The sequence below is a fragment of the Mizuhopecten yessoensis genome, unplaced genomic scaffold (genome assembly GCF_002113885.1).
Source record: "Mizuhopecten yessoensis strain PY_sf001 unplaced genomic scaffold, ASM211388v2 scaffold6363, whole genome shotgun sequence".
NCBI classification, from domain to species: Eukaryota; Metazoa; Mollusca; class Bivalvia; order Pectinida; family Pectinidae; genus Mizuhopecten; species Mizuhopecten yessoensis.
Window position 1 is genome coordinate 18,967 of NW_018406512.1, and position 26,407 is coordinate 45,373.

The 26,407-nt window shown below is 39.5% G+C and overlaps 1 protein-coding gene across 1 annotated transcript in view; it reads right to left on the minus strand.

Moving 5' to 3' along the window:
* Nucleotides 1-2,873: 2,873 nt before the first annotated feature.
* LOC110452037 (probable tRNA(His) guanylyltransferase) overlaps nucleotides 2,874-26,407 on the minus strand; it is a 30,503-nt gene continuing 6,969 nt past the window's right edge. The window contains exons 2-7 of the mRNA XM_021500299.1: nucleotides 21,413-22,191; nucleotides 11,123-11,299; nucleotides 6,518-6,687; nucleotides 6,100-6,188; nucleotides 5,370-5,477; nucleotides 2,874-3,929 (exon numbers count right to left, since the gene is read on the minus strand). Of these exons, the coding sequence (XP_021355974.1) occupies nucleotides 3,753-3,929; nucleotides 5,370-5,477; nucleotides 6,100-6,188; nucleotides 6,518-6,687; nucleotides 11,123-11,299; nucleotides 21,413-21,516 (825 nt within the window). The 5' untranslated portion in view covers nucleotides 21,517-22,191 and the 3' untranslated portion in view covers nucleotides 2,874-3,752. The remainder of the gene's footprint in view (nucleotides 3,930-5,369; nucleotides 5,478-6,099; nucleotides 6,189-6,517; nucleotides 6,688-11,122; nucleotides 11,300-21,412; nucleotides 22,192-26,407) is intronic.

Here is a 26,407-nt window from a genome sequence, read left to right on the forward strand (position 1 = left end):
AAAGCATCTTACTGGACACATATCTATATGATTTTCTTTAAAAGTTAAAATCGACCCAATTACATGTACACATGATATTACGGTCAGAAATTCAGTGTCTGGATCTTGATATTGTTGATGGATTACTACCTCTGATCTGAAAAGCTGATCACTTTCTGATTTGGTATACAGTCACTCTGACATAAATGATTTTATGGAAAGAATTTTCTTCTGTGTTAGTAGTTCATTCCATGAAATTCCCCATTAAAACTTTGTTAAATACTTATGAAGACCTTCCTAACCTTTAACTCTTAGCAAGATTTTTTTTTTGTCGTTGAAAACTTGAAGAAAGTTTCTCCATCAACAAGTAGTGTGTGTACCTGTTAACACCTTAGATGTTGGAGGACCCTGTTTATGTTCTAGTACATGTATACAGACATAATGTATTAAACGGGATGAAGAGTTCTGTACTCTGACAATGGAAGTTAAACTTGTTTAGTCAGGAATGTTTACATATTGATTAAAGTGTCAGTATTAAGCTTATCACAAAATGGGTCTGTTGACCTTCCCTAAGGTTTAATAAATACCACACCAGGCTGTGAAATATTACAGAACCCCAATACACATGTAGTAGATAAATTAATTAAAAGTAATCAGTTTATTTCTATATTTTCATCTTCCCAAATTTCGCCAAACTTCACAAATATGCACTACTATATATCGATACAAACATGATAGCCTAATTAATATAGCTATTTTTTGCATTTATGATATTGCAGATATATGAAAATATACTTTGTACATGTATATACCTGGTAAGTAAACAGGTCGATGTTTTATGAAGTGACATTTGTGTGGATGATCAGGGATGAAGTTCGACCCTAACCCGTACATTCACATTATTACATACAGAAGCCAGTATTGATTTTCAGTTAAATGCTGACAAGAAGAAATATAAAAGCTACTTTCACAGATAAATGGTTTTTAAGCCAAAACTCTATAATCACAGTGACATTCTAGAAATAAGGTAAAAAGCAAATCAATAAATGGATAATTACACATGACACAGTTATGTATGGTGCTGTGTACGTAAATAATTGATTGGTTACCTGTATACTAAGTATTGTAATATAGTCAAATTGATATTCACAACAGGTAACAGCATCAGTCTCGGGTAATAACATCAGTCTCAGGTAACAGTATTAGTCTCGGGTAACAGCATCAGTCTCGGGTAATAACATCAGTGTCAGGTAACAATATCAGTCTCAGGTATCAATTGGTTTTGGTAGGACCTGTCTCAAATAAATGTATAGAACGTGGATTTATACACTGTTTACAGAGAACACCTTCAGGTCCACCGTTTACTATAGAAATAAACATGTTTTCATTTATACATAACTCTCATATACACAGAAATGTATGAAGTGAGGCGTTCTAAAGATCTGGTTTATACCAGTTTCTAGATTAGACATGTTTAGCTGTCACAATGTACCAGGTTCGTAAACGATTTCACCTACATGTACTGCCTCAGCCTGGTGTGTACTGCCTCAGCCTGGTGTGTACTTCCTCAGCCTGGTGTGCACTGCCTCAGCCTGGTGTGTCCTGCCACAGCCTGGTGTGTACTGCCTCACCCTGGTGTGTACTGCCTCACCCTGGTGTGTACTGCCTCATCCTGGTGTGTACTGCCACAGCTTGGTGTGTACCGCCTCATCCTGGTGTGTACTGCCACAGACTGGAGTGTACTGCCTCAGCCTGGTTTGTACTGCCTCAGCATGGTGTGTACTGCCTCAGCATGGTGTGTACTGCCTCAGCATGGTGTGTACTGCCTCAGCCCGGTGTGTACTGCCTCAGCCTTGTGTGTACTGCCACAGCCTGTTTTGTACTGCCTTAGCCTGTTTTGTACTGCCTTAGCCTGGTGTGTACTGCTTCTGCCTGGTGTGTACTGCCTCATCCTGGTGTGTACTTCCTCAGCCTGGTGTGCACTGCCTCAGCCTGGTGTGGACTGCCGCAGCCTGGTGTGTACTGCCCCAGCCTGGTGTGAAATGCCTCAACCTCGTGTGTACTGCCTCAGCCTGGTTTGTACTGCCTCAGCATGGTGTGTACTGCCTCAGCATGGTGTGTACTGCCTCAGCCCGGTGTGTACTGCCTCAGCCCGGTGTGTACTGCCTCAGCCCGGTGTGTACTGCCTCAGCCTTGTGTGTACTGCCTCAGCCTGGGGTGTACTGCCCCAGCCTGGTGTGAAATGCCTCAACCTCGTGTGTACTGCCTCAGCCTTGTGTGTACTGCCTCAGCCTGGAATGTACTGCCTCACCCTGGTGTGTACTGCCTCAGCATGGTGTGTACTGCCTCAGCATGGTGTGTACTGCCTCAGCATGGTGTGTACTGCCTCAGCCTTGTGTGTACTGCCTCAGCCTTGTGTGTACTGCCTCAGCCTGGTAGGTACTGCCACAGCCTGGTGTCTACTGCCTCAGCCTGGTGTATACTGCCTCAGCCTGGTGTATACTGCCTCAGCCTGGTGTATACTGCCTCAGCCTGGTGTGAACTGCCTCAGCCTGGCGTGTACTGCCACACCCTGGTGTGTACTGCCACAGCTTGGTGTGTACCGCCTCATCCTGGTGTGTACTGCCTCAGCATGGTGTGTACTGCCTCAGCCTGGCATGTAACTTATCCCCCCCCCCCCCAATAAAAAACAAAAAAAGGCATTTAACCTGAGGCTTCTTTCATTGTTATGGTATCAAATTTTAAGAAATATTTCACAAATGATGATGAATAGATTTGTGAGAAAAGAAATAGATGAAAGTTTCAATTTTTCTTACTCTGGCAACTAAAATGGTATCCTTAAATGGCCATAGGAAATCTGAAATCATACTGATTGAAGTGAATTCAATAACAAAGAAACAAATAGGATTTATTTTTAAAAATCACAGCAGAAAGTGAGACCTAACCCTTACCCAACGTAGTGTATGTTCATCTTGTTAATTACTTTGAGCTATACAGCTCATCAGTATGTAGATAGTTTAATACCTGTATGTGATTGAAATAAACACACTGTATTAATGCTGTAAATAAATAGGTGCACCTGAGCCAAACTGTGTAACATGGAAAAATATATCTACCTAGCATAAACGATAGAGAAAAGCATGTTTACACAAATATACAAACAGTATACACATATATACACATACAGTATAACAAATCAGTATTTACAAGGAAGCCATGTTTGTATCTACTGCAAAATTCCATCTATAGACATTGGTTCCTGAGATTTGTTGAAGTCTTATTGTACCATTTATTGATGGTTCCTGAACATGGACTGTCACTAAATCACGACAGAATGTCTGTTAAAACTGGACAGTTGTCTTCCTCTTGTATTCCCCATAAAATACTACAAATGGACAAAAAGGCTGTTACAAGTGTCACCCTGGTAAAATACTAGCCGCTTCCTACCGACTCGGCTAGGGAGAATGTCTCTTTAGCTCTTTCGGTAGAGCGTAAGACTAGTAACCCAGAGGTCCCAGGTTCGACTCCTAGCGGAGGTATTGAAAAACTAATGACCTCTGCTGTACAAGCTACAACACTTCTTTGCATTCAAATCCCCACCATTCACTTATCACTAAACACTGTATTGAGTTGTTCACCTGTCACCAAATACGTGTAAAACATGTTCAATCTTCACATCCAGAATCCAGGCACTCTCTCGGACACGCCCCTCAAAATTGCGTAACAAATGCAAGGCATACAAATTTCATAAAACCTAGAATTATCAACTACAACTATCCATCTAGTATTTCGGGGTGTTCCCGCCAGAACTTTTCACCGATAATGTCTGAGTGGAGTGTGGCGATACGAGGGAGCTTGCTGCTAGGGTCCGAAGGAGACTCAAATGACACAGAAGAGGTCCGCATCCCATTGTGTAACTCCCTGTCACCGCGCTGTTCAGCATCCGTCTCCTGGAAGGGGAAATTACAATTATGTTTTTTCAAAACACGAATGAACTAAATATCCCAAATATAATATACATATTGTACTGTGTATCAGCTATACATTGAAAATGAGACATAACTAAGCTTCTGTGACTCGGCTATATAATGACTCTACAGCATTATTCAGACTTTCAGTTGGCCTCTATGACAGACTTAGAGTGTTGCTTACAGACAATGTTGATGACCTATACTTAACAGACAGGGCAGCTTTGGTGTATTAGGACAGTAACACAGCAGAGCATATGTTTATTCCATAACACAAAGTTCTTTCTTTGACTCAAACTTTTCACACTTAGTACTATTTTTACACCTATCTTTTAAAAGCAGCTTATAATTACTTAAACATTTGGTTTAATGAATTTGACTTTAGTGAGTTTTTTTTGAGTGAAATCATTTTTGCTTCACAAATCAACCAGAGGGATGACTTTTTCACACGTAGGAGTCAGTAGTTTGTACAGGTCGTTCATGTCACACGTAGGGGTCGGTAGTTTGTACAGGTTGTTCATGTCACACGTAGGAGTCAGTAGTTTGTACAGGTCGTTCATGTCACACGTAGGAGTCGGTAGTTTGTACAGGTCGTTCATGTCACACGTAGGAGTCAGTAGTTTGTACAGGTCATTCATGTCACATGTAGGAGTCGGTAGTTTGTACAGGTCGTTCATGTCACACGTAGGAGTCGCTAGTTTGTACAGGTCGTTCATGTCACACGTAGGAGTCGGTAGTTTGTACAGGTCGTTCATGTCACACGTACGAGTCGGTAGTTTGTACAGGTCGTTCATGTCACACGCAGGAGTCAGTAGTTTGTACAGGTCGTTCATGTCACACGTAGGAGTCTCTAGTTTGTACAGGTCGTTCATGTCACACGTACGAGTCGGTAGTTCGTACAGGTCGTTCATGTCACACGCAGGAGTCAGTAGTTTGTAAAGGTCGTTCATGTCACACGTAGGAGTCAGTAGTTTGTACAGGGCGTTCATGTCACATGTAGGAGTCGGTAGTTTGTACAGGGCGTTCATGTCACACGTAGGAGTCGGTAGTTGGTACAGGTCGTTCATGTCACACGTAGGAGTCTCTAGTTTGTACAGGTCGTTCATGTCACACGTAGGAGTCAGTAGTTTGTACAGGTCGTTCATGCCACACGTAGGAGTCGGTAGTTTGTACAGGTCGTTCATGTCATACGTAGGAGTCGGTAGTTTGTAAAGGTCGTTCATGTCACACGTAGGAGTCAGTAGTTTGTACAGGTCGTTCATGTCACAGGTAGGAGTCAGGTCATTCATGGTATCTCGCCCAAAGCCTATAACCTGACTGTGTATAAGCCAGAAATAATGGGTCAGCATCATGTCTGTAACGTCTCCCTACTTGCAAATCTGATTACTGAATACAATTCTTATTTTGTTTAACAATTTTTACCTTCATCCTAATGAGCACTGATCCTTTCCTGTAGAGCTCTGGGAGACTGTTGTAGTTCAGACCAAAGTCGGAGAATAACAGCTCGTTTTTATCACTGGATAGTGTACCCTGTGGGACAGAAAAACAAATAAATGTAACTGGTCACAGACTTAACGTAATTCTCTACTTACTTTACAAATTCTGTTAAACTTGATGATAAAATTTTATTTGCAATAATTTCAGAATATGATGTAGAAGCTTTAATTACTACTAGTATGTGTAACTACCTTGTATCATGTACTTTTTATGACTTCAAACTGCATAGCCAATTGAAAATTCTAGTTTGTGGGACTTTCAATTCCCAAAAATGTATATAGAGATAATTTCAAGACAGCTGCAACAGTGGTCATTCAGGAATGAAGCGGTTTATATTACATTTGAAATTAGCTGCGGGGACCGTAGCTTCTAGGCCCAATCTTTTTTTTCCCTTTTTTTTCTTCTTCTTTTTGTTATCGGACCGGTGAAAAAAACCACAAAAAAACACGGGCCTAGAAGCTACGGTTCCCGCAGCTAATTTGAAACTAACTTATGATCATATAAAGACGTTGCACTATGACCTAGCTTCTGTGATTGTGTACATACATTCACATGGCATTTTTATTGAAGTGTCCCTAGATACACACATGAAGATGTTTCTATGACCGCGCACATATTTGTTTGACCTATGTGTGTAGTGGCTAGTGAGACCTACTTTGAGGCGTTCCTGTGACTGCGCTGGTGACAGACCTTTCTCCTGGACCAACTTCCAGAAACATGTGTTATACAGATTGTTGATGTGACCTGGACATACAAATAAAAAGTACAACTTTAATTTTTGTGGCGTGTTTCTCCAAAAATATCACAAACAAACGGAACAGTCATGCTAAAGATTTCATCAATATCAAAGCTCTGCAGTTACAGAATTTGAGAAATGCTCTTCAAGAGTTTTGATGGTTTTTTAAAAAGACAATATCATGAGTCTTGGTATAGAAATTTACCCTAGCAGATACTATCACTTTACCTATCAGGGGAGCTACCATGAGGAATTATTCTTGACAAGATATTTGGTGAAAAATCAATGAAGTCTAGGTGATCTTGAAGTGATGACCTTGACCTTGAGCATAACTTACAATCAGCCTGTCGCCAGCTGAGGTAGTCCTTGAGATTCTTGTCTGAGGGGTAGAGGACCACTCTACCATCAAACACTGGAGGGTACTGAAGAGGCTGCTTGTTGAAGAATCGTGGCCAGTAAAACACGAAGGATGAGGAGAACTGGCTCACTAGGTTGGTCATCAGCTTACTGTGGAGGTCAAACAGAGGTCAAATATATAGACAGGAGGAGAACTGGCTCACTAGGTTGGTCATCAGCTTATTGTGGAGGTCAAACAGAGGTCAAATATATAGACATTAGGAGAACTGGCTCACTAGGTTGGTCATCAGCTTATTGTGGAGGTCAAACAGAGGTCAAATGTATAGACATGAGGAGAACTGGCTTTCTAGGTTGGTCATTAGCTTATTGTGGAGGTCAAACAGAGGTCATATATATAGACATGAGGAAAACTGGCTCACTGGGTTGGTCATTAGCTTATTGTGGAGGTAAAACAGAGGTCATATATATAGACATGAGGAAAACTGGCTCACTGGGTTGGTCATTAACTTAAATATATAGACATAAGACAAGTTAGATTAGTAATTTATGTCGAGTCAAACAGTTTCATGAATAACTCAAAAAGAGATCAATGACAAATGTTTTCACCAACTGCAATAGAGTCTGAGATTATGGCACACTATTCAAAATGTAAATTTTCAAACACACAGATTTCTGGCTAATTGTTCACTCTAAACTAGATAGGCCAAAACTAGAAACGTATTTTTTTTACTGGACGTTGTATATAAATTATATGTTTCACTGCATTACAGGATATCCTAAAATAGGTGTCAGTATAGTCAGGTTTCACTATAATACAGGATATCTGTAAAGGGAGGTGACAGTAAAGTCATGTTTCACTGTATTACAGCACATCCTTAGTAAAGTCATGTTTCACTATATTACAGGAGTCAGGTTTTACTTTATTATAGAGTGTCATAAAAGTCAGGTTTAACTGTATGTTACAGGATGTCCTCAAAGTCTGGTGTCAGTTAAGTCAGGTTTCACTGTATTACAGCACGTCCTTATAGGTGAAGTCAGCTTTCAGTACAACCTGGTGTCATTAACGTGAAATTTACCTTACATGTAATTACAGGAAATCTTTAAAGTCCTGTGTCAGTAAAATCATGTTTCAGTGTATTACAGGATGTCCTTAAAGTCAGGTGTCAATTAAGTCAGGTTTAACTGTATATCACAGAATGTTCTTCAAGTCAGGTGTCAGTAAAGTCAGGTTTCACTTCACTTCAGGATGTCCTTAAAGTCATCTAGGTGTCAGTGTATAAAATGATGTCCTTAAACTGTTCTATTTAAAACATTTTAACAAAACGTTTTAGTTGATAAATTTGTTTGCGATCCTTTAGATTTGAATGGGTGTATTAGCACTTTAAAATGTAGAACAGGTATGTCAGGCAGGTAAACAATATACCAGGACCAATAACAGGTCATTGGAATGTCTTCCTGGTGTTACACATAAACACGTACAGACTCTCGGGGTTGGGTGCCCTGGTTCTTGACGGGAGATCCCAGTATCATAGACTGGGAGTATGTACACGACAATATCCAAACAACTTATTACATAAATCAATATTTACACAGGGTTGGGTTATGTTTTCAGTAAGTAAATGACGGTTCATTCTGATGAAAGTGGTGCTAGTCTATCAAGTGTTCAAGTACCCAGCAAGTGTCCTTGTCAAAATAACTAAACAATGGCCGACATCAACAGGAGTAAGTAAATATGTAAACATACTACTCAAATGTTTTTATAAACAATTATAAAATATTATACATGAAATTAGCATTTTTACCACTTTAAATTCCTATTGTCAGTTCATGTTTTGCAAACACATGTTCTTAAGTTTGTCCCTCATATGTGGCACACATGTTAGACATATCTAGTATACATGTACATCTAAGAGGAAACGCCTACTAAACAACACTACTAAGAGTAAGATATGTAAGTTATATAATCATATCAAAATAGTGGGTGGTCGGGCGGCGCAGTGGATACTGGATAATGCATTTGCCTTTCACAAAAGTGGCTGGGGTTTGATTTCCCAATCCGACATGAAATGGTATGGGGGTCACCTGCCCGACCACAGGTTTTTTACCGGGTATTCCAGTTTCCTCCCACATAATGACCCCCACACGTTATCATCTGGGACAACAAGAGCGATTAGTATAAGTTAAAATACTTTGTTTTACAATTGTTGTAAAATAAACAAAGTTTATATTTGTATATCTAAATAGTGCATGTACACGGTAGGATATTGTTGTCTACATGTATCCTGCCTATTATACCTTTAATAAACTTCTGAGAGAAACAGTTTTTGGGTTTTTCTTTAGGCAAGAAGGAAGCTTTTACCATTGATATGATTGTATGTTTTGGAAGAATAAATTTAAGTAAACGTAGTGTTAATAGATTTCAAGATAATACTATGTGTTCTAATTTACTTCCTGGTCACTATGGATTTTTCTCTTATTTCATAATGTTAAACTCTGTTTTTACGACAATGTATAACTGACATGGTTATAATGAAGAAACACATCCTGTAAACCATTTTTTTACTAATCTTCTTTGCCAAATGTCAGCAACTGGACATAAGATCGGGAACTTTTATTGAGGCTCTGTAAGTTCTGTCAGTTCCGCTGAAATATTTGAAAACGTAACCTCTTTAATATTTGTTTTTCGATAAAAATCATGTTATCTCTGACGAATAACGAGTGATAAATCATGGACAGGACTGCTTGGAGTATTATTGGTACATTGTGACATGACATTTAGTCATCTTACTCTGATAGGTACTTCAAAACCTGTAAATATTTATTACACATCTTATAAACAGTCAAGTGGGAACAATTCCGTTTCTAATTTTTATTAGTCATACTTACAATTAAATAAAAGGTAATATACCCGACAAACATTGTAAATCTGTGATCACAAATCATATCTAGGCTTGCTAGCACTCGCAACGAGTCGTCGTACAGAAAAACCTGGCAACCACAGTATAGATAACAGGTATCAAGCTGTCAAATTAACATACCATTACTGACCACAACAGTGCCAATCCATTAAATAGTTCTACTCTAACCATCCTCTTGATATTTCTGTGAAAGACACAAACATTCAAGTACAGAGTTTATCAAATGACCCCATGTACCAATCACAGCTGAGGAAATAACATCCTTGTAGTCAGCGTGAACCCCGTGAACCCCGCTCATCTACAATCTTTATAGCAGTATCCCTTGTGTATTAGTATTAAACACCTGTTTACCAATTTTGGCCGAAATCAAATACTGTACAAATCTGTACAAATGTGAGGCAAAGACAGACAGATAGACAGATGGACAGACAGATGGATAGACAGATGGACAGACAGATGTAACATAAACACAAAATCCAATCAGCAATCCACATAATATTACCAAGTTATTAAATTTTTCAATTAAAGCACTGTCACCATGAGACAAAATGTGACACTGGTCAACAATTTCTACAGGTAACTTATACAGGAAACTTGTACAGGCAACTTATACAGGAAACTTGTACAGGTAACTTGTACAGGAAACTTGTACAGGTAACTTATACAGGTAACTTATACAGGAAACTTGTACAGGTAACTTATACAGGAAACTTGTACAGGTAACTTATACAGGTAACTTGTACAGGTAACTTCTGAAGGTTGTTAAAATATACCTTGTTAAAATTATGTTTTGCCACTTTTCAGTGATCAGAAGTAACATGGTAAGACTGCCAATCATTGACTGGTTAAATGTTTACTGATTACAAACATGTGACGACTCAAGGACGAGATTGTATCTGTCGGTGAATTTCTCGTTGAAATCATGTAAATCCCTTTCAAGGTAAAAGCACAATGTATGTAGGCACGTACCTAAATTTCAATCTAGATGAGATATCTACACAGAAACTTATTACCTTTAAAAACACAGAGCAATATAACATGCATATCTGCAAAAGATTTTTTTGATATAAGCTTTAAGTTAAATCGTAAACTTGAATCACCTGATACTAATGTTGTACTGGTACTCACAATTCCCCCAGTACTAGTAGTTATGTATCAGATGTTCTAACATTTCACCGACCCTAGTACCAGTGGTAACATGTCAAATAGACTAGCATTAACAGATACCTCGGTATCTACCGACTGTGCTAACATTCACAGTTATTTCAGTAATAGTGGTCACTTTTAATAATTACCAACTGTCCTACTAATTAGTAACTAGTAATACATCAGCGGTAACTACAAAACCGCTAATATACTGGTATATACATGATGTTGAAGTGTTCATGATACACAATAACAGGTAACATTAAAGTTGCCATGTTTTTTTAAGATTTTTTTTATCTAATTTGCAATAGGAATATACACAAGATCCAGACTTTATATCTTGTCGGCAGAATCGAAGGATTCTTTTCATGTTTTAGTAATGCTATGTATTCACCCCTATATTAACCAGGGTCTGATGATATTTCAATTTAAATTCTACACAACAATTACTAAAAAGAGTCTGATAATAATACAATTCAAATTCGTAACAACAAATACATCATCTGATGTGTGCCACTTACCTCGCTCTTCTGTTGAACATTTTGGTGTTTTTCTTGAAGATAAAACTGTACTCGTCACTTTGACCGTATGCCATGACAACATCCTTGAACTCCTCCAGGACACACTGTGCTGCCTTGGTCATCAGACTGAGGCCACGGTCATCATTGGGTTTCATGTAATGGTGGACATCTGTGAACCTGTGGAGAGTCAGAACAATGACCATCAATAACCATACACCAAATGGTCTCTAAACACAAGTATAACAGTATGACAGAGGTGGCCTCTCTAGACAGGTTTTACTGTACTGACAAAAAGGTGGCCTCTCTAGACAGGTTTTACTGTATCAATTGACAGAAGAGGTGGCCTCTCTAGACAAGTGTTACTGTACTGACAAAAGAGGTGGCCTCTCTAGACAGGTTTTACTGTACAGACAGAATAGGTGGCCTCTCTAGACAGGGTTTACTGTACTGAGAAAGGAGGTGGCCTCTCTAGACAGGTTTTACTGTAATACAGAATGGATGGCCTTTCTAAGACAGGTTTTACTGTACAAACAGAATAGGTGGCCTCTCATAAACAGGGTTTACTGTACTGACAAAAGAGGTGGCCTCTCTAGACAGGTTTTAATGTACAGACAGAATATTTAGCCTCTCTAGACAGGGTTTACTGTACTGACAAAAGAGGTGCCTCTTTAGACAGGGTTTACTGTACTGACAAAAGAGGTGGCCTCTCTGTACAGGTTTTACTGTACATACAGAAAAGGTGGCCTCTCCAGACAGGTTTTAATGTACAGACAGAATAGGTGGCCTCTCTAGACAGATTTTACTGTACAGACAGAATAGGTGGCCTCTCTAGACAGGGTTTACTGTACTGACAAAAGAGATGGCCTCTCTAGACAGGTTTTACTGTACAGACAGAATAGGTGGCCCTAAAGGCAAGATATATTATACTGACAGAAAAGATGGTCTCTCCAGACAGGTGTAATGTAGTGCCAGAAGGGGTAGTCTTTGAAGACAAAATTAATTGTAGTGTGTAAAGAGTGTGGTTCTCCAGAAGGCTTTTACTGTTCTGACACATGGGATGGTCTCTATAGACAGGTTTACTTCACTGACTGAAGAGATAGTCCCTAACTGCAAATTTCACTGCACAGGCAGACAGGATAAACTAACATTGTTATGCAGGTATATGTTTATGTCAGAAAGGGTACACGTATTGAACAAGATGTTGCAAAATCAACCACTATATGCCATCACAAAGCATGTGACCTTGTACCCCGTTCAAAATATGCATATTCACTAGGCTGATATAGATGGGCCGTCACCTGGCCTGTCCATCATCTGAGTACCGAGAGAGACTGGGTCACGGTCACTACACATATTATTGCATCATATGACTGTTAAATATGAAATTGTGAAATATTGTGGCCAAAATCCTTTAAAACAAATTTTCTAGTAGAGACAGCAGGGGTGGTCTAGTAGAGACAGCAGGGGTGGTCTAGTAGAGAAAGCAGGGGTGGTCTAGTAGACAGCAGGGGTGGTCTAGTAGAGACAGCAGGGGTGGTCTAGTAGGCAGCAGGGGTGGTCTAGTAGAGAGAGCAGGGGTGGTCTAGTAGACAGAGGGGGTGGGCTAGTAGAGACAGCAGGGGTGGTCTAGTAGAGACAGCAGGGGTGGTCTAGTAGAGACAGCAGGGATGGTCTAGTAGAGACAGCAGGTGTGGTCTCTCCAGTTAAGTTTGACTGAGAGAAGGTGTGATGTCATAAAAGACATGTTCTGTCCTGACAGAAGTGACATCTAATTAAGACACTGGTCGTCAGTGTTCAAGGTACACAGGTACAATGACACAACCCAGGAACTCATTATATATACTGTGCTTGTATGCAAATTAACAATGTTTCTATCTGAACATGATTAGGTGTGTGCACGTCTCTCACTTTTAATTCATGTTGGCAGTTTTAAATCATGTAGATTAGTATAAGCTGGACAGGATCTGGGTGACAGAGTTACACCGAAAAAAATCCTGTCACACTCTAAACTCCTTTCCTTAGTGTCACTAGAAAGTACATTTTATGGGACCACAGATCTCATCATAAATACAGTTAATTACACACACAAGATTAATCTCTTTAAAGACCAAAATAAATGTAATTTGAACAGACATATTATCCATTTGGACTCCGTGACCTTTTTATTGATGGCTATAAAATCCTGGTTGTTACACCTTTCTGTCCGTCTGGCATTGATGAAGTTTGATCAGGTGTCACCGACAAATGTACCACTGGTATCACATGGAATTTAATTAGCATAGATAGGAGCTGTTAAACAGCTTAAACTAATTGAAAATCTACATACCGTAATTCTATTGATCAAACTCTTTTATATCACAGATTAAGTATAAGATTTTTTACTAACATAATGTGATTTTTTTTCTCTATTGAAAGTACATGTTGTAAATTTTGTATATCATATCTGTGACTGAATCTCCCTGATGAGGTATGTTGTCCAGTATCGTGAATATTTAAACATATAAAACCTATGATATAAACATCGGTAGTACTATATTATATTAACATATATTACCTGTGATAGAAACATCGGAAGTATCATGTTATATTGACATATAATACCTGTGATATAAACATCGGTAGTAGTATCATATAATATTAACATATAATACCTGTGATATAAACATCGGAAGTATCATGTTATATTGACATATATTACCTGTGATATATACATCCCTAGTATCATGTTATATTGACATATATTACCTGTGATAGTATCGTGTTATATTAATATATATTATCTGCGATATAAATGTTAACATTCTCAGTATTAAGCCTGTCCATTATTTCACAGCTGAGGATAATATCTCAAAACAATAATATTCACTACTTGCTCCATCTATTTTATTAGTTCTGCAGTAATACCATTGTACATATACATCCATAGATATTATGCTCTTACACCATTCTACATACACAGGGAGATCTTCTCTGAAAATTGAGAAATGAGACCTACAGCTTTAAAATGAGTCTTGCCTGCAGGACTATTTTATTTTTTCCTTAACGGAACCCTAACAACAAATCTCCCTAGGAAAATAAGGGTAATGGTTTTTAACAGTGAATGTTTGCAGAACCTATTTAATGATGAATGCAAAAAAACATTTCAGAAAAATACATAAACATGACAGATATATTGCTAATGGATATTACAGTTGTACACCAGGTCGTTAATGGATATTACAGTTGTACACCAGGTCGTTAAATAGTCGAGCAGGTATACCTCTCATCAATTTCAAATCAGGTACATGTGTATACGGGATGTCAACAAATAGCTGAGATTTGAAGACGCCATGTAAGTTAAGGGTATTTACAAACACACATAGATATCTAATTCCCTGGTTTTTAAATTTGGAGATGAAATTGGTTGATTACAGATGACAAGACAGCTAATATAAGTTGGTGGAACATCTGAGACTGGAAAACCTCTGTTTCACTCCTAATCTTGCCATTACATTTCTCCATTCCTGTTAAAATTTGTGCCCAAGACCAAGTTTTATTATAAGAACCAAGCACGAGTGTGCTTATCAAGCACAAACATTAACTGAAAATCTTATCTGACATTTTGTAATGTCTTCAGGAGCAAAAATTCAGAAGGCAAGAATATAACAGATCTGGATTGGGATTTTAACTGGCGACCAGAATTATCAGTTGATAGAACATCCATCTACAGTTTGGATTCCTTGGTTTGAATTCCAGTCTGGCCATTACTCGGTTCATTGGTTTTCACCCCTGTTACAGAAGTACTATTGTTGCCACGAGTAGGTTTTGATAGCGACATGTATTAACATAACTTCACTCCTACCCATCCTGGTCCGGTTCACATGCCTGTAGGTTTTGATAGCGACATGTATTTACATAACTTCACTCCTACCCATCCTGGTCCAGTTCACATGCCCGTCAGAGCTGTACAACTCAGCTGATAGCAAGTGAACTTGTGGTAATGTATTGTAACAGGAGAAAAAGAAATGCATGGTCAACTGGGATTCCAACCCAGGACCCTCCAAACTCTAGACAGATGCTCTACCAACTTAGCTACCTGGTTGCCGGCTAACGAACCAGTTCCACAAGTACTACAATGTTAATTATAAGAGGTGATGAACTACAGTATAGGTACGTTCTTGCTCTAAGACAGGTGTACACACTTTAACACCTAGGCAAGTATTTGCATAGTGCTGAGAGAGCTAAGCACCATCAATTTTAATTGACTCCACATACACATTGACAGAAAAACAGCATTCACATGTAGATGCTTTCTGCACTAAATAAATATGCTTGTGTGTTTTCTACTGATTGGAATGTGTGCATCTAGACCAGGAATCAATGGTAAGGTGAATCCCACTTCAGTGCAATGTATTCAGTGTATAGTGTAAGATTGCACTGGTGCACTGACAGGTGCAGCACAGACCATTGATCTTGGTCTATATTCATAAAACTGTCCTCAAACTCAAATTCAGATCCCTGTGAGAAAGAAGTTTAAAATTTGATGTAATGTTAAATCTTATAGTTACTTGTAGCTGAATATCAGTCCCGTGTAAAAGGAATTGGTGAGTTACAAAAGTTAGGTACTTGTAGCTCGATATCAGTCTCGTGTAAAAGGAATTGGTGAGTTACAAAAGTTAGGTACTTGTAGCTCGATATCAGTCCCGTGTAAAAGGAATTGGTGAGTTACAAAAGTTAGGTACTTGTAGCTCGATATCAGTCTCTTGTTAAAGAATGCGGTGAGTTACAAATTATAAGTTAGGTACTTGTAGCTAAATATCATTCTCACATTGGAGATATTGGTGACTTACAAAAGTTAAAAAACAAACAAAAAAGAAACATAGTTTGAGTAGATATATGACTTCAGTAGGAGAGTGAGAGCAGTTTGATGAATTCACCTCTGGGTCCTACTACGTCATACAGTTACAATAGCCTAACGCCCAAGGCCAGCAGATCCTATGTTAAGGCTAGTGAACATTTTCAATGTTTACCTCTAAAATATAGGTAGGGCTAGTTAAGAACTGCCTGTGGCCTACAACCATGAATATGAAATATTATACCTCTGATTATGTTGTCTAGGACATTAGTATGGCTGACTTTGATCCTTTAATATTTATATCTCATACAAAGTACATTATACAAATATGTATCTTAATCATTTAGTGGAAATATTTACAGACATCTCTTACATATTACAGAATAGATCAGGTAAAAAAGGGGATAAATACCTTTACATATAAGTTTTCTACTCAGATTTCAGATTAAAACTTGTTAATATTAATATACCTCTTCCATATATATCAGCGCGTCTAATTGGATGATACTGGTCACATGACGGGGCAATAAAACATCATGTTGCCCTTACACGCTCAAGTTTCCCTGCTCATATTTTCTTTATTCTGAGCCTCTCCAAAAAAATTGGCATGAGTTACCACAACCTAGTTCTGAATGGCAGACGACAACAATGGTGCGTCAACCGGATCTTCTCAACTATTGTGTTATTGTTTTTGATTGACTGATTGATTTTTTCTACACAATGAAATATTTATTGCTTCATTCTTGTGAAATATGATTAACCTTGGAGAAACAAAGAACCATGTTTCCCTACGGTAAGGGCAATAAATGTATAATAAATTACACATTTAAATCTGTTGCTAGGAAAGTAATGTTTTCAAGAATATCAAACTTCAACAGATTTTGCATACAGCAAAGTTATTTTTAGATGCCTCAAGGTTCATTACAGACTTGTTTTATTTCATCTTTCTGACCAGTAATTGACCGATACAGTAAAACCCTTGTTAAACTACCATTATGTGTCCAGGGAGAGTTTCCGGTTATTTGAGCACGGAGCACAAGACCTGATTACTAAGCGAGTCAAAATATTTAAATATCAACAAAATAGAACCATGAACCTTACTTTTACAAACATACAAGGATTGATAACATTTTACTAGCTATAGCATCATTATACTGCATCATTATCACCACACTTTATATGCTGGTTCACTTTCAGTGATAGACCCAGAAATATATCGCTACCTGATCAAACTTAACATCTATAGTAATTCCTATTATAGGTGTCAGATTGATTTGCATCACACAAACTTTCATTGGCAGTTCCTAGGCTGTCTGCCAGCAGTATATTGATACAATGGAGTGCTAATATATATTATGTAAAGCCAAAGTATGTACACTTCAAAACACATTCATTATTGGCATGGTCCAAATATTCAGCAATACCAGCAGGGATATTTCTTGAACATGTCAGGCCCCAGTTTTTATCATAAGTTATGTATCAGTACACTATCGTGAGGGTTTTCAGTCATGACGTCTATAGCTTTTGAATCAGGTACACCACTAGACAGGTTTAACTCTCAGCATTGGCGGAAACATGCTTCAGACCTTTAAACAATGTCTCAGGTAATTGTTTATCTCAGGACTGTCATAAGGAAGCAGTAAGTCGTAAAAACTTTTGTATATATTTATAAGTAGTAACAATATACACAAGAATATGCCCATGTCAAAGGAAAATCAAAGGACTATGTATGGTTTGGGCCTGTTTTGGCCCCCAAATGCATCAAAATTCAAAACCTTTAAATGAACTTTGAAATGACTGTTTCTTTAATTTCGAATACTTCCCACAAATACTATAATGAAAATATTTATTTATATTTCTAATTATTGTTGCCATGGTAATAAGTTCAAATTTGCATAAATTAGAAAAAAAATGAATTATTTCAGTCAATATTGTGATATTTTGCATAGTTTTTCTCCTAGAAACTATATAGTGCATGCTTGAACAAATTCAATATCAAAGGATAATGTGTAGGCACCTGTAATACATCTTTAGGAGAAATATAAAGTTTGTTCAAGAGTGCACTCTATGGTAGCTAAGAGAAAAACTAGGTGAAAACCTGTCAAAATTGACTGAATAATCAAATTTCAATAATTTATGCAAATATGACCTGGTTACCATGGTAGTCAAAATTGAAACACCAATAAATGTTAACATAATAGTACTGGGGAAGTATTCAAATTTAAAGAAACATTCGTTTGAAAGTTCTATCGCAGATTTTTAATTTTGATGGATTTGGGGGCCAAGAAAGGGCCAAACCATACATAGTCCTTTATCAGAATTTCCTGCCAACCTACTAAAGTAAAGCCTCATAATTCCAGCCACCACTCGGTAGTTCTTTTATCCAACTGAGTCCATCTTAAGGGCACTGTTTGCCCTTTTCTAATCAAAACTGTCCCATTATTCCAGTCATCTCACAATCCAGCAAATTTTGCTGGGAAGGAAGTTGGCCAAATTATCTACTGGAAATAAAGAGTTGGCTGAAATATCTACAAGGAAAATATCTTCTTGGAATGAGGGTGGCCAAGTGGTCTACTGGGAATGAGGGTGGCCAAGTGGTCTACTGGGAATGAAGGTGGCCAAGTGGTCTACTGGGAATGAGGGTGGCCAAGTGGTCTACTGGGAATGAAGGTAGCTGGATTATACTGGGAATGAAGGTAGCTGGATTATACTGGGAATGAAGGTGGCTGGATTATACTGGGAATGAAGGTGCCTGGATTATACTGGGAATGAAGGTGCCTGGTTTATACTGGGAATGAAGGTGGCTGGATTATACTGGGAATGAAGGTGCCTGGATTATACTGGGAATGAAGGTGGCTGGATTATACTGGGAATGAAGGTGGCTGGTTTATACTGGGAATGAGGGTGCCTGGATTATACTGGGAATGAAGGTGGCTGGATTATACTGGGCATGAAGGTGCCTGGATTATAATGGGAATGAAAGTGCCTGGATTATACTGGAAATGAAGGTAGCTGGTTTATACTGGGAATGAGGGGGCCTGGATTATACTGGGAATGAAGGAGGCTGGATTATACTGGAAATGAAGGTGGCTGGTTTATACTGTGAATGAAGGTGCCTGGATTATACTGTGAATGAAAGGGCCTGGATTATACTGGGAATGAAGGCGGCTGGATTATACTGGGAATGAAGGGGCCTGGATTATACTGGGAATGCCTGGATTATACTGGGAATGAGGGTGCCTGGCTTATACTGGGAATGAAGGTGCCTGAATTATACTGGGAATGAAGGTGCCTGGTTTATACTGGGAATGAAGGGGCCTGGATTATAATGGGAATGAAAGTGCCTGGATTATCCTGGGAATGAAGGTGCCTGGATTATGTGCCTGGATTATACTGGGAATGAGAGTGCCTGGATTATACTGGGAATGAGGGGGCCTGGATTATACTGGGAATGAACGTGCCTGGATTATACTGGGAATGAGGGGGCCTGGATTATACTGGGAATGAAAGTAGCCGGATTATACTGGGAATGAAGGGGGCTGGATTATACTGGGAATGAAGGTCGCTGGATTATACTGGGAATGAAGGAGGCTGGATTATACTGGAAATGAAGGGGCCTGGATTATACTGTGAATGAAAGGGCCTGGATTATACTGGGAATGCCTGGATTATACTGGGAATGAAGGTCCCTGGATTATACTGGGAATGAAGGTCGCTGGATTATACTGGGAATGAAGGCGGCTGGATTATACTGGGAATGAAGGCGCCTGGATTATACTGGGAATGAACGTGCCTGGATTATACTGGGAATGAAGGGGGCTGGATTATACTGGGAATGAAGGAGCCTGGATTATACTGGGAATGAAGGAGCCTGGATTATACTGGGAATGAACGTGCCTGGATTATACTGGGAATGCCTGGATTATACTGGGAATGAGAGTGCCTGGATTATACTGGGAATGCAGGTGCCTGGATTATACTGGGAATAAAAGTGCCTGGATTATACTGGGAATGAGGGTGCCTGGATTATACTGGGGATGAAGGTGGCTGGATTATACTGGGCATGAAGGTGCCTGGATTATAATGGGAATGAAAGTGCCTGGATTATCCTGGGAATGAAGGTGCCTGGATTATACTGGGACTGAAAGTACCTGGATTATCCTGGGAATGAAGGTGGCTGGATTTTACTGGGAATGAAGGTAGCTGGACTATACTGGGAATGAAGGTGCCTGGATTATGTGCCTGGATTATACTGGGAATGAACGTGCCTGGATTATACTGGGAATGAAGGAGCCTGGATTATACTGGGAATGAACGTGCCTGGATTATACTGGGAATGCCTGGATTATACTGGGAATGAGAGTGCCTGGATTATACTGGGAATGCCTGGATTATACTGGGAATGAGGGTGCCTGGATTATAGTGGGAATGAAGGTGGCTGGATTATACTAGGAATGAAGGTGCCTGGATTATAATGGGAATGAAAGTGCCTGGATTATGCTGGGAATGAAGGTGCCTGGATTATACTGGGAATGAAGGTGCCTGGATTATACTGGGAATGAAGGTAGCCGGATTATACTGGGAATGAAGGTGCCTGGATTATAATGGGAATGAAAGTGCCTGGATTATACTGGGAATGAAGGTGCCTGGATTATACTGGGAATGAAAGTGCCTGGATTATACTGGGAATGAAGGTGCCTGGATTATACTGGGAATGAAGGTGCCTGGATTATACTTAGAATGAAGGTAGCTGGATTATACTGGGAATGAAGGTGGCTGGATTATACTGGAAATGAAGGTTGCTGGATTATATATCTAGAAGGTGCATGACTGGATTATCATCTGAGAATGAAGCTGGCCAAATTATTTCTGTGAACAAATGTGGGTTGATTATCTACTGAGACGGAAGGTGACAGATTGTTGAGGCTCCACTAGTGTTCGGACGTAACAAACCAGGACCTGCATGGGGAGAAAGTTTCAGGAGTAGTGAAGAATGCCACTTCTTACGTATCAAGACCGATGTGGTCATATCATCAACCACACTATCTTAGTAAATTGGTGTAAAAATTTAAATAGGACTTATGCAACGAAATTATACCTACTGTCAAAATTCTTGCCCAAGTATGGTCTGTTTGTCTGGAGATAGCCACTTTCAACAAGAGCAATTACCATTCAAAGTGTTTCATCTTTCAAACAGGTTTAATTGTAGTAAACACTTGGGTGATAATTTTGGTCAAAGTCTTAGAGGAACTTCTTCTTGTCCTATCTTATACCAGGAACTCGAGAAAAAATAAACATAGAATTTCTAAACAGTTCAAGCTGCTCTCGGATGATAATATTTATCTTTACAGATATAATGGTGACTCCAATAAGGTGTCCCTGTAGGCATGGTATAGTTTGTATGATAGGTAATACATATATATATATATATATATATATATTATGTCAATATTTACCTGTGGAATGCCTTTCCGTCAATCCGAATCACAATCCAACAGTTTGGTAAGCATCGGTCCTCCGTCTCAAAATGTTTCACATATTCAAACTTACTTTTAGCCATGGTTTGAAGAAAAAAAAATGTTCACAAGATCAACAGAAAGGAATTCTTCACAACGCCGGCACCATCACCGACCACAAATCTGTTGGTCTATAACATTGAGCACAGCAAGTGTTAAAAGAAATATCCGCTAAAATTCAGTCAACCATGTCAAATAGAAACAGGATCTAATGATGCGTGGTTTGGTGTCCCGACTTGACTTTTTCCTTGTCTAAATCCAAATCACAGAATCTAAAAGGTTTCTCTGTATTGTAGGTTTAAATACCCAATATATATAGGTAAGTGCCTTCTATAAATTGTACCTGTCAATTTAAAGGTCTCAATACACACTCTTAAACCTAAACAATAACGACCTTCCTCCTCCAGAGTGGACTTTAAATTGGCCAGTTGTCTCGTTGACGGCCGTAGATATAGGCCAATATTCACTGTCACTTACATCTATATCCCTGCTCACGGAGATCATGCAATTCCTAACATATCAAACGACACTAGAGAAATTTATAACATTTTTGATTTGCTCCTTCAGACTTGGAAGGATATAAATGTTGACAATGTCGAAAGTCTGCTCTCCTGGTAACTGGTGTGATCTTGTCCCGTGTAATGACTTAGTATTCTGCTGTCTCAGCTATCCCCGCCATCAGCAAAGGCTTGACAGTCCGTCGCTCGCTCGACGATCATCTAATAAAGATAGATATCATTACAGTATATATAATAAACTTCAGGGCTACACACAGTCAACTATAATGCGACACAAAAATGATTGTATACCGACAAAATTCTACATAATACCAAATTGTTCCCGCATGATTGGGCTTTTGTTTGGTACTCGACAGGTATACCTGTAGGTACAAAGATCAACCGGACAACAGAAGACATATAGACACATTTAACTAGAGAACAAACAGACCGGACAACAGAAGACATACAGACACATTTAACTAGAGAACAAACAGATTATCACAGGCTTCCTACTGGTTTCTACAAGTATGAAAATAAAACCAAACATCAAACTTGACACAAAATGTTTGCCATGCCCGAGACATTTAAACATTCTCCAGAACTTTAAACATTTTTCAAGGTTGACACAAACAGTAAACGTTTAAATTTTAACAGAGATATATGGCTTTCTTTAAAGGTTTGAGGAGCTGTGTAGATATTTAAATGCCTTATCTATACATCTGTGCACTGGAACTCAATGATGAACACACAGTTACCGGGCAGGCCTCAATAGTACTAGAAACAAGATATATGTCTTCTCACAGCCCATTCAAACGGGTCACACTTTTGTTACAACATTATGTTTGAACCAGCACTAATAATCTCAAGTTGCCTATTGGTACCGTCAATAGCTATTGGTTTGTACCATGTTTCTGCGACCTGTATTTTAACGTGATCAGATCATGTTTTGTATTAATCCATCACCTTACAAATGTGAACAGTGTACATGTGGGTCCCATCTGGAAACAAGCCCTTCATAATTCATGCACAAAAGGAATTAATTCAGACAAATCAATGATAAGGTACCAGGAGTTCAAAAGGGCAGATTGGGAAGGTTAACACTCTGGCCTTCCACGAAGATGGCCAGGCTTCAATTCATGAAGTCATTATAGCATGGCATTTCCAGGGAAAGCATATTCCAGATAGAGTATAAAATGGTCTGTGATGGGTGCTACAGTGTCTGTGCTGCGACATTCCAGTAAAGTGGAACTATGAAAAAAAGGTGCCAATAAAGTATGTTCCCAGTCTAAAACAGAAATAGTTATACAGTACACCCAGCACATACAAGCGTGCCCACATGTAAAGGTACACTGTATTGGTGGGCAGGGTTAGGACTGATGGTTAGGTTCCCAGTCTTAAACAGAAATAGTTATATAGTACACCCAAGCACATACAAGCGTGCCCACATGTAAAGGTACACTGAATTGGTCAGGAGGGTTAGGACTGATGGTAAGGTTCCCAGTCTAAAACAGAAATAGTTATACAGTACACCCCAGCACACACAAGCGTGCCCACATGTAAAGGTACACTGTATTGGTCGGCAGGGTTAGGACTGATGGTTAGGTTCCCAGTCTAAAACAGAAATAGTTATATAGTACCCCCCAGCACATACAAGCGTGCCCACATGTAAAGGCACACTGTATTGGTCAGGAGGGTTAGGACTGATGGTAAGGTTCCCAGTCTAAAACAGAAATAGTTATACAATACACCACAGCACACACAAGCGTGCTCACATGTAAAGGTACACTGTATTGGAAGGGAGGCTTAGGACTGATGGTTAGGTTCCGAGTCTAAAACAGAAATAGTTATACAGTACACCCCAGCACATACAAGCGTGCCCACATGTAAAGGCACACTGTATTGGTCAGGAGGGTTAGGACTAGTTATATAGTACACCCCAGCACATACAAGCGTGCCCACACGTAAAGGTACACTGTATTGGTCAGGAGGGTTAGGACTGAGGGTTAGGTTCCCAGTCTAAAACAGCAATAGTTATACAGTACACCCCAGCACATACAAGCGTGCCAACATGTAAAGGGACACTGTATTGGTCAGGAGGGTTAGGACTAGTTATATAGTACACCCCAGCACATACAAGCGTGCCCACATGTAAAGGTACACTGTATTGGTTGGCAGGGTTAGGACTGATGGTAAGGTTCCCAGTCTAAAACAGAAATAGGTATACAATACACCCCAGCACATACAAGCGTGCCAACATGTAAAGGTACACTGTATTGGTCAGGAGGGTTAGGACTGATGGCAAGGTTCCCAGTCTTAAACAGAAATAGTTATACAGTACACCCCAGCAAACACAAGCGTGCCCACATGTAAAGGTTCACTGTATTCGTCTAGAGGATTAGGACTGATGGTAAGGTTCCCAGTCTTAAACAGAAATAGTTATACAGTACACCCCAGCAAACACAAGCGTGCCCACATGTAAAGGTTCACTGTATTCGTCTACAGGATTAGGACTGATGGTAAGGTTCCCAGTCTAAAACAGAAATAATTATACAGTACACCCCAGCACACACAAGCGTGCCCACATGTAAAGGTTCACTTTATTCATCTAGAGGATTAGGACTGATGGTAAGGTTCCCAGTCTTAAACAGAAATAGTTATACAGTACACCCCAGCAAACACAAGCGTGCCCACATGTAAAGGTTCACTGTATTCGTCTAGAGGATTAGGACTGATGGTAAGGTTCCCAGTCTTAAACAGAAATAGTTATACAGTACACCCCAGCACACAAGTGTGCCAACATGTAAAGGTTCACTGTATTGGAGGGGAGGCTTAGGACTGATGGTAAGGTTCCCAGTCTAAAACAGAAATAGTTATACAATACACCCCAGCACACACAAGCGTGCCCACATGTAAAGGTTCACTGTATTCGTCTACAGGATTAGGACTGATGGTAAGGTTCCCAGTCTAAAACAGAACTAGTTATACAATACACCCCAGCACACACAAGCGTGCCCACATGTGAAGGGACACTGTATTGGTCTGGAGGGTTAGGCCTGATGGTAAGGTTCCCAGTCTATAACAGAAATAGTTATACAGTACCCCCCAGCACACACAAGCGTGCCCACATGGAAAGGTTCACTGTATTGGTCTGGAGGGTTAGGACTGATAGTAAGGTTCCTAGTCTAAAACAGAAATAGTTATACAGTACACCACAGCACACACAAGCGTGCCCACATGTAAAGGTTCACTGTATTGGTCTGGAGGGTTAGGACTGATGGTAAGGTTCCCAGTCTAAAACAGAAATAGTTATACAATACACCCCAGTACACACAAGCGTGCCCACATGTGAAGGTACACTGTATTGGAGGGGAGGGTTAGGACTGATGGTAAGGTTCCCAGTCTAAAACAGAAATAGTTATACAGTACACCACAGCACACACAAGCGTGCCCACATGTGAAGGTACACTGTATTGGAGGGGAGGCTTAGGACTGATGGTAAGGTTCCCAGTCGAAAACAGAAATAGTTATACAGTACACCACAGCTCACACAAGCGTGCCCACATGTGAAGGTACACTGGATTGGAGGGGAGGGTTAGGACTGATGGTAAGGTTCCCAGTCTAAAACAGAAAAAGTTATACAATACACCCCAGCACACACAGGGGTGCCCACATGTGAAGGTACACTGTATTGGGCTGGAGGGTTAGGGCTGATGGTAAGGTTCCCAGTCTAAAACAGAAATAATTATACAATACACCCCAGCACACACAGGGGTGCCCACATGTGAAGGTACACTGTATTGATCTGGAGGGTTAGGACTGATGGTAAGGTTCCCAGTCTAAAGCAGAAATAGTTATACAGTACACCCCAGCACATACAAGCGTGTCCACATGTGAAGGTACACTGTATTGGTCAGGAGGGTTAGGACTGATGGTTAGGTTCCCAGTTTAAAACAGAAATAGTTATACAATACACCCCAGCACACACAAGGGTGCCCACATGTGAAGGTACACTGTATTGGTCAGGAGGGTTAGGACTGATGGTAAGGTTCCCAGTCTAAAACAGAAATAGTTATACAGTACACCACAGCACATACAAGTGTGCCCACATGTAAAGGTACACTGTATTGGTCAGGAGGCTTAGGACTGATGGTAAGGTTCCCAGTCTAAAACAGAAATAGTTATACAATACACCCCAGCACACACAAGCGTGCCAACATGTAAAGGTACACTGTATTGGTCGGGAGGGTTAGGACCGATGGCTAGGGCCTAACAAAGCAGCTTATATTACAATCAAAACTGCCGTAACGATTTTGATTGTAATATAAGCTGCTTTGTTATCAGAAATACCATTACAGTTCACGAAAATGTGGATAAGTACATATCAAACGAAACATTCAAGTCATGACACATGGTTTGAAACATTTCCATATATGTG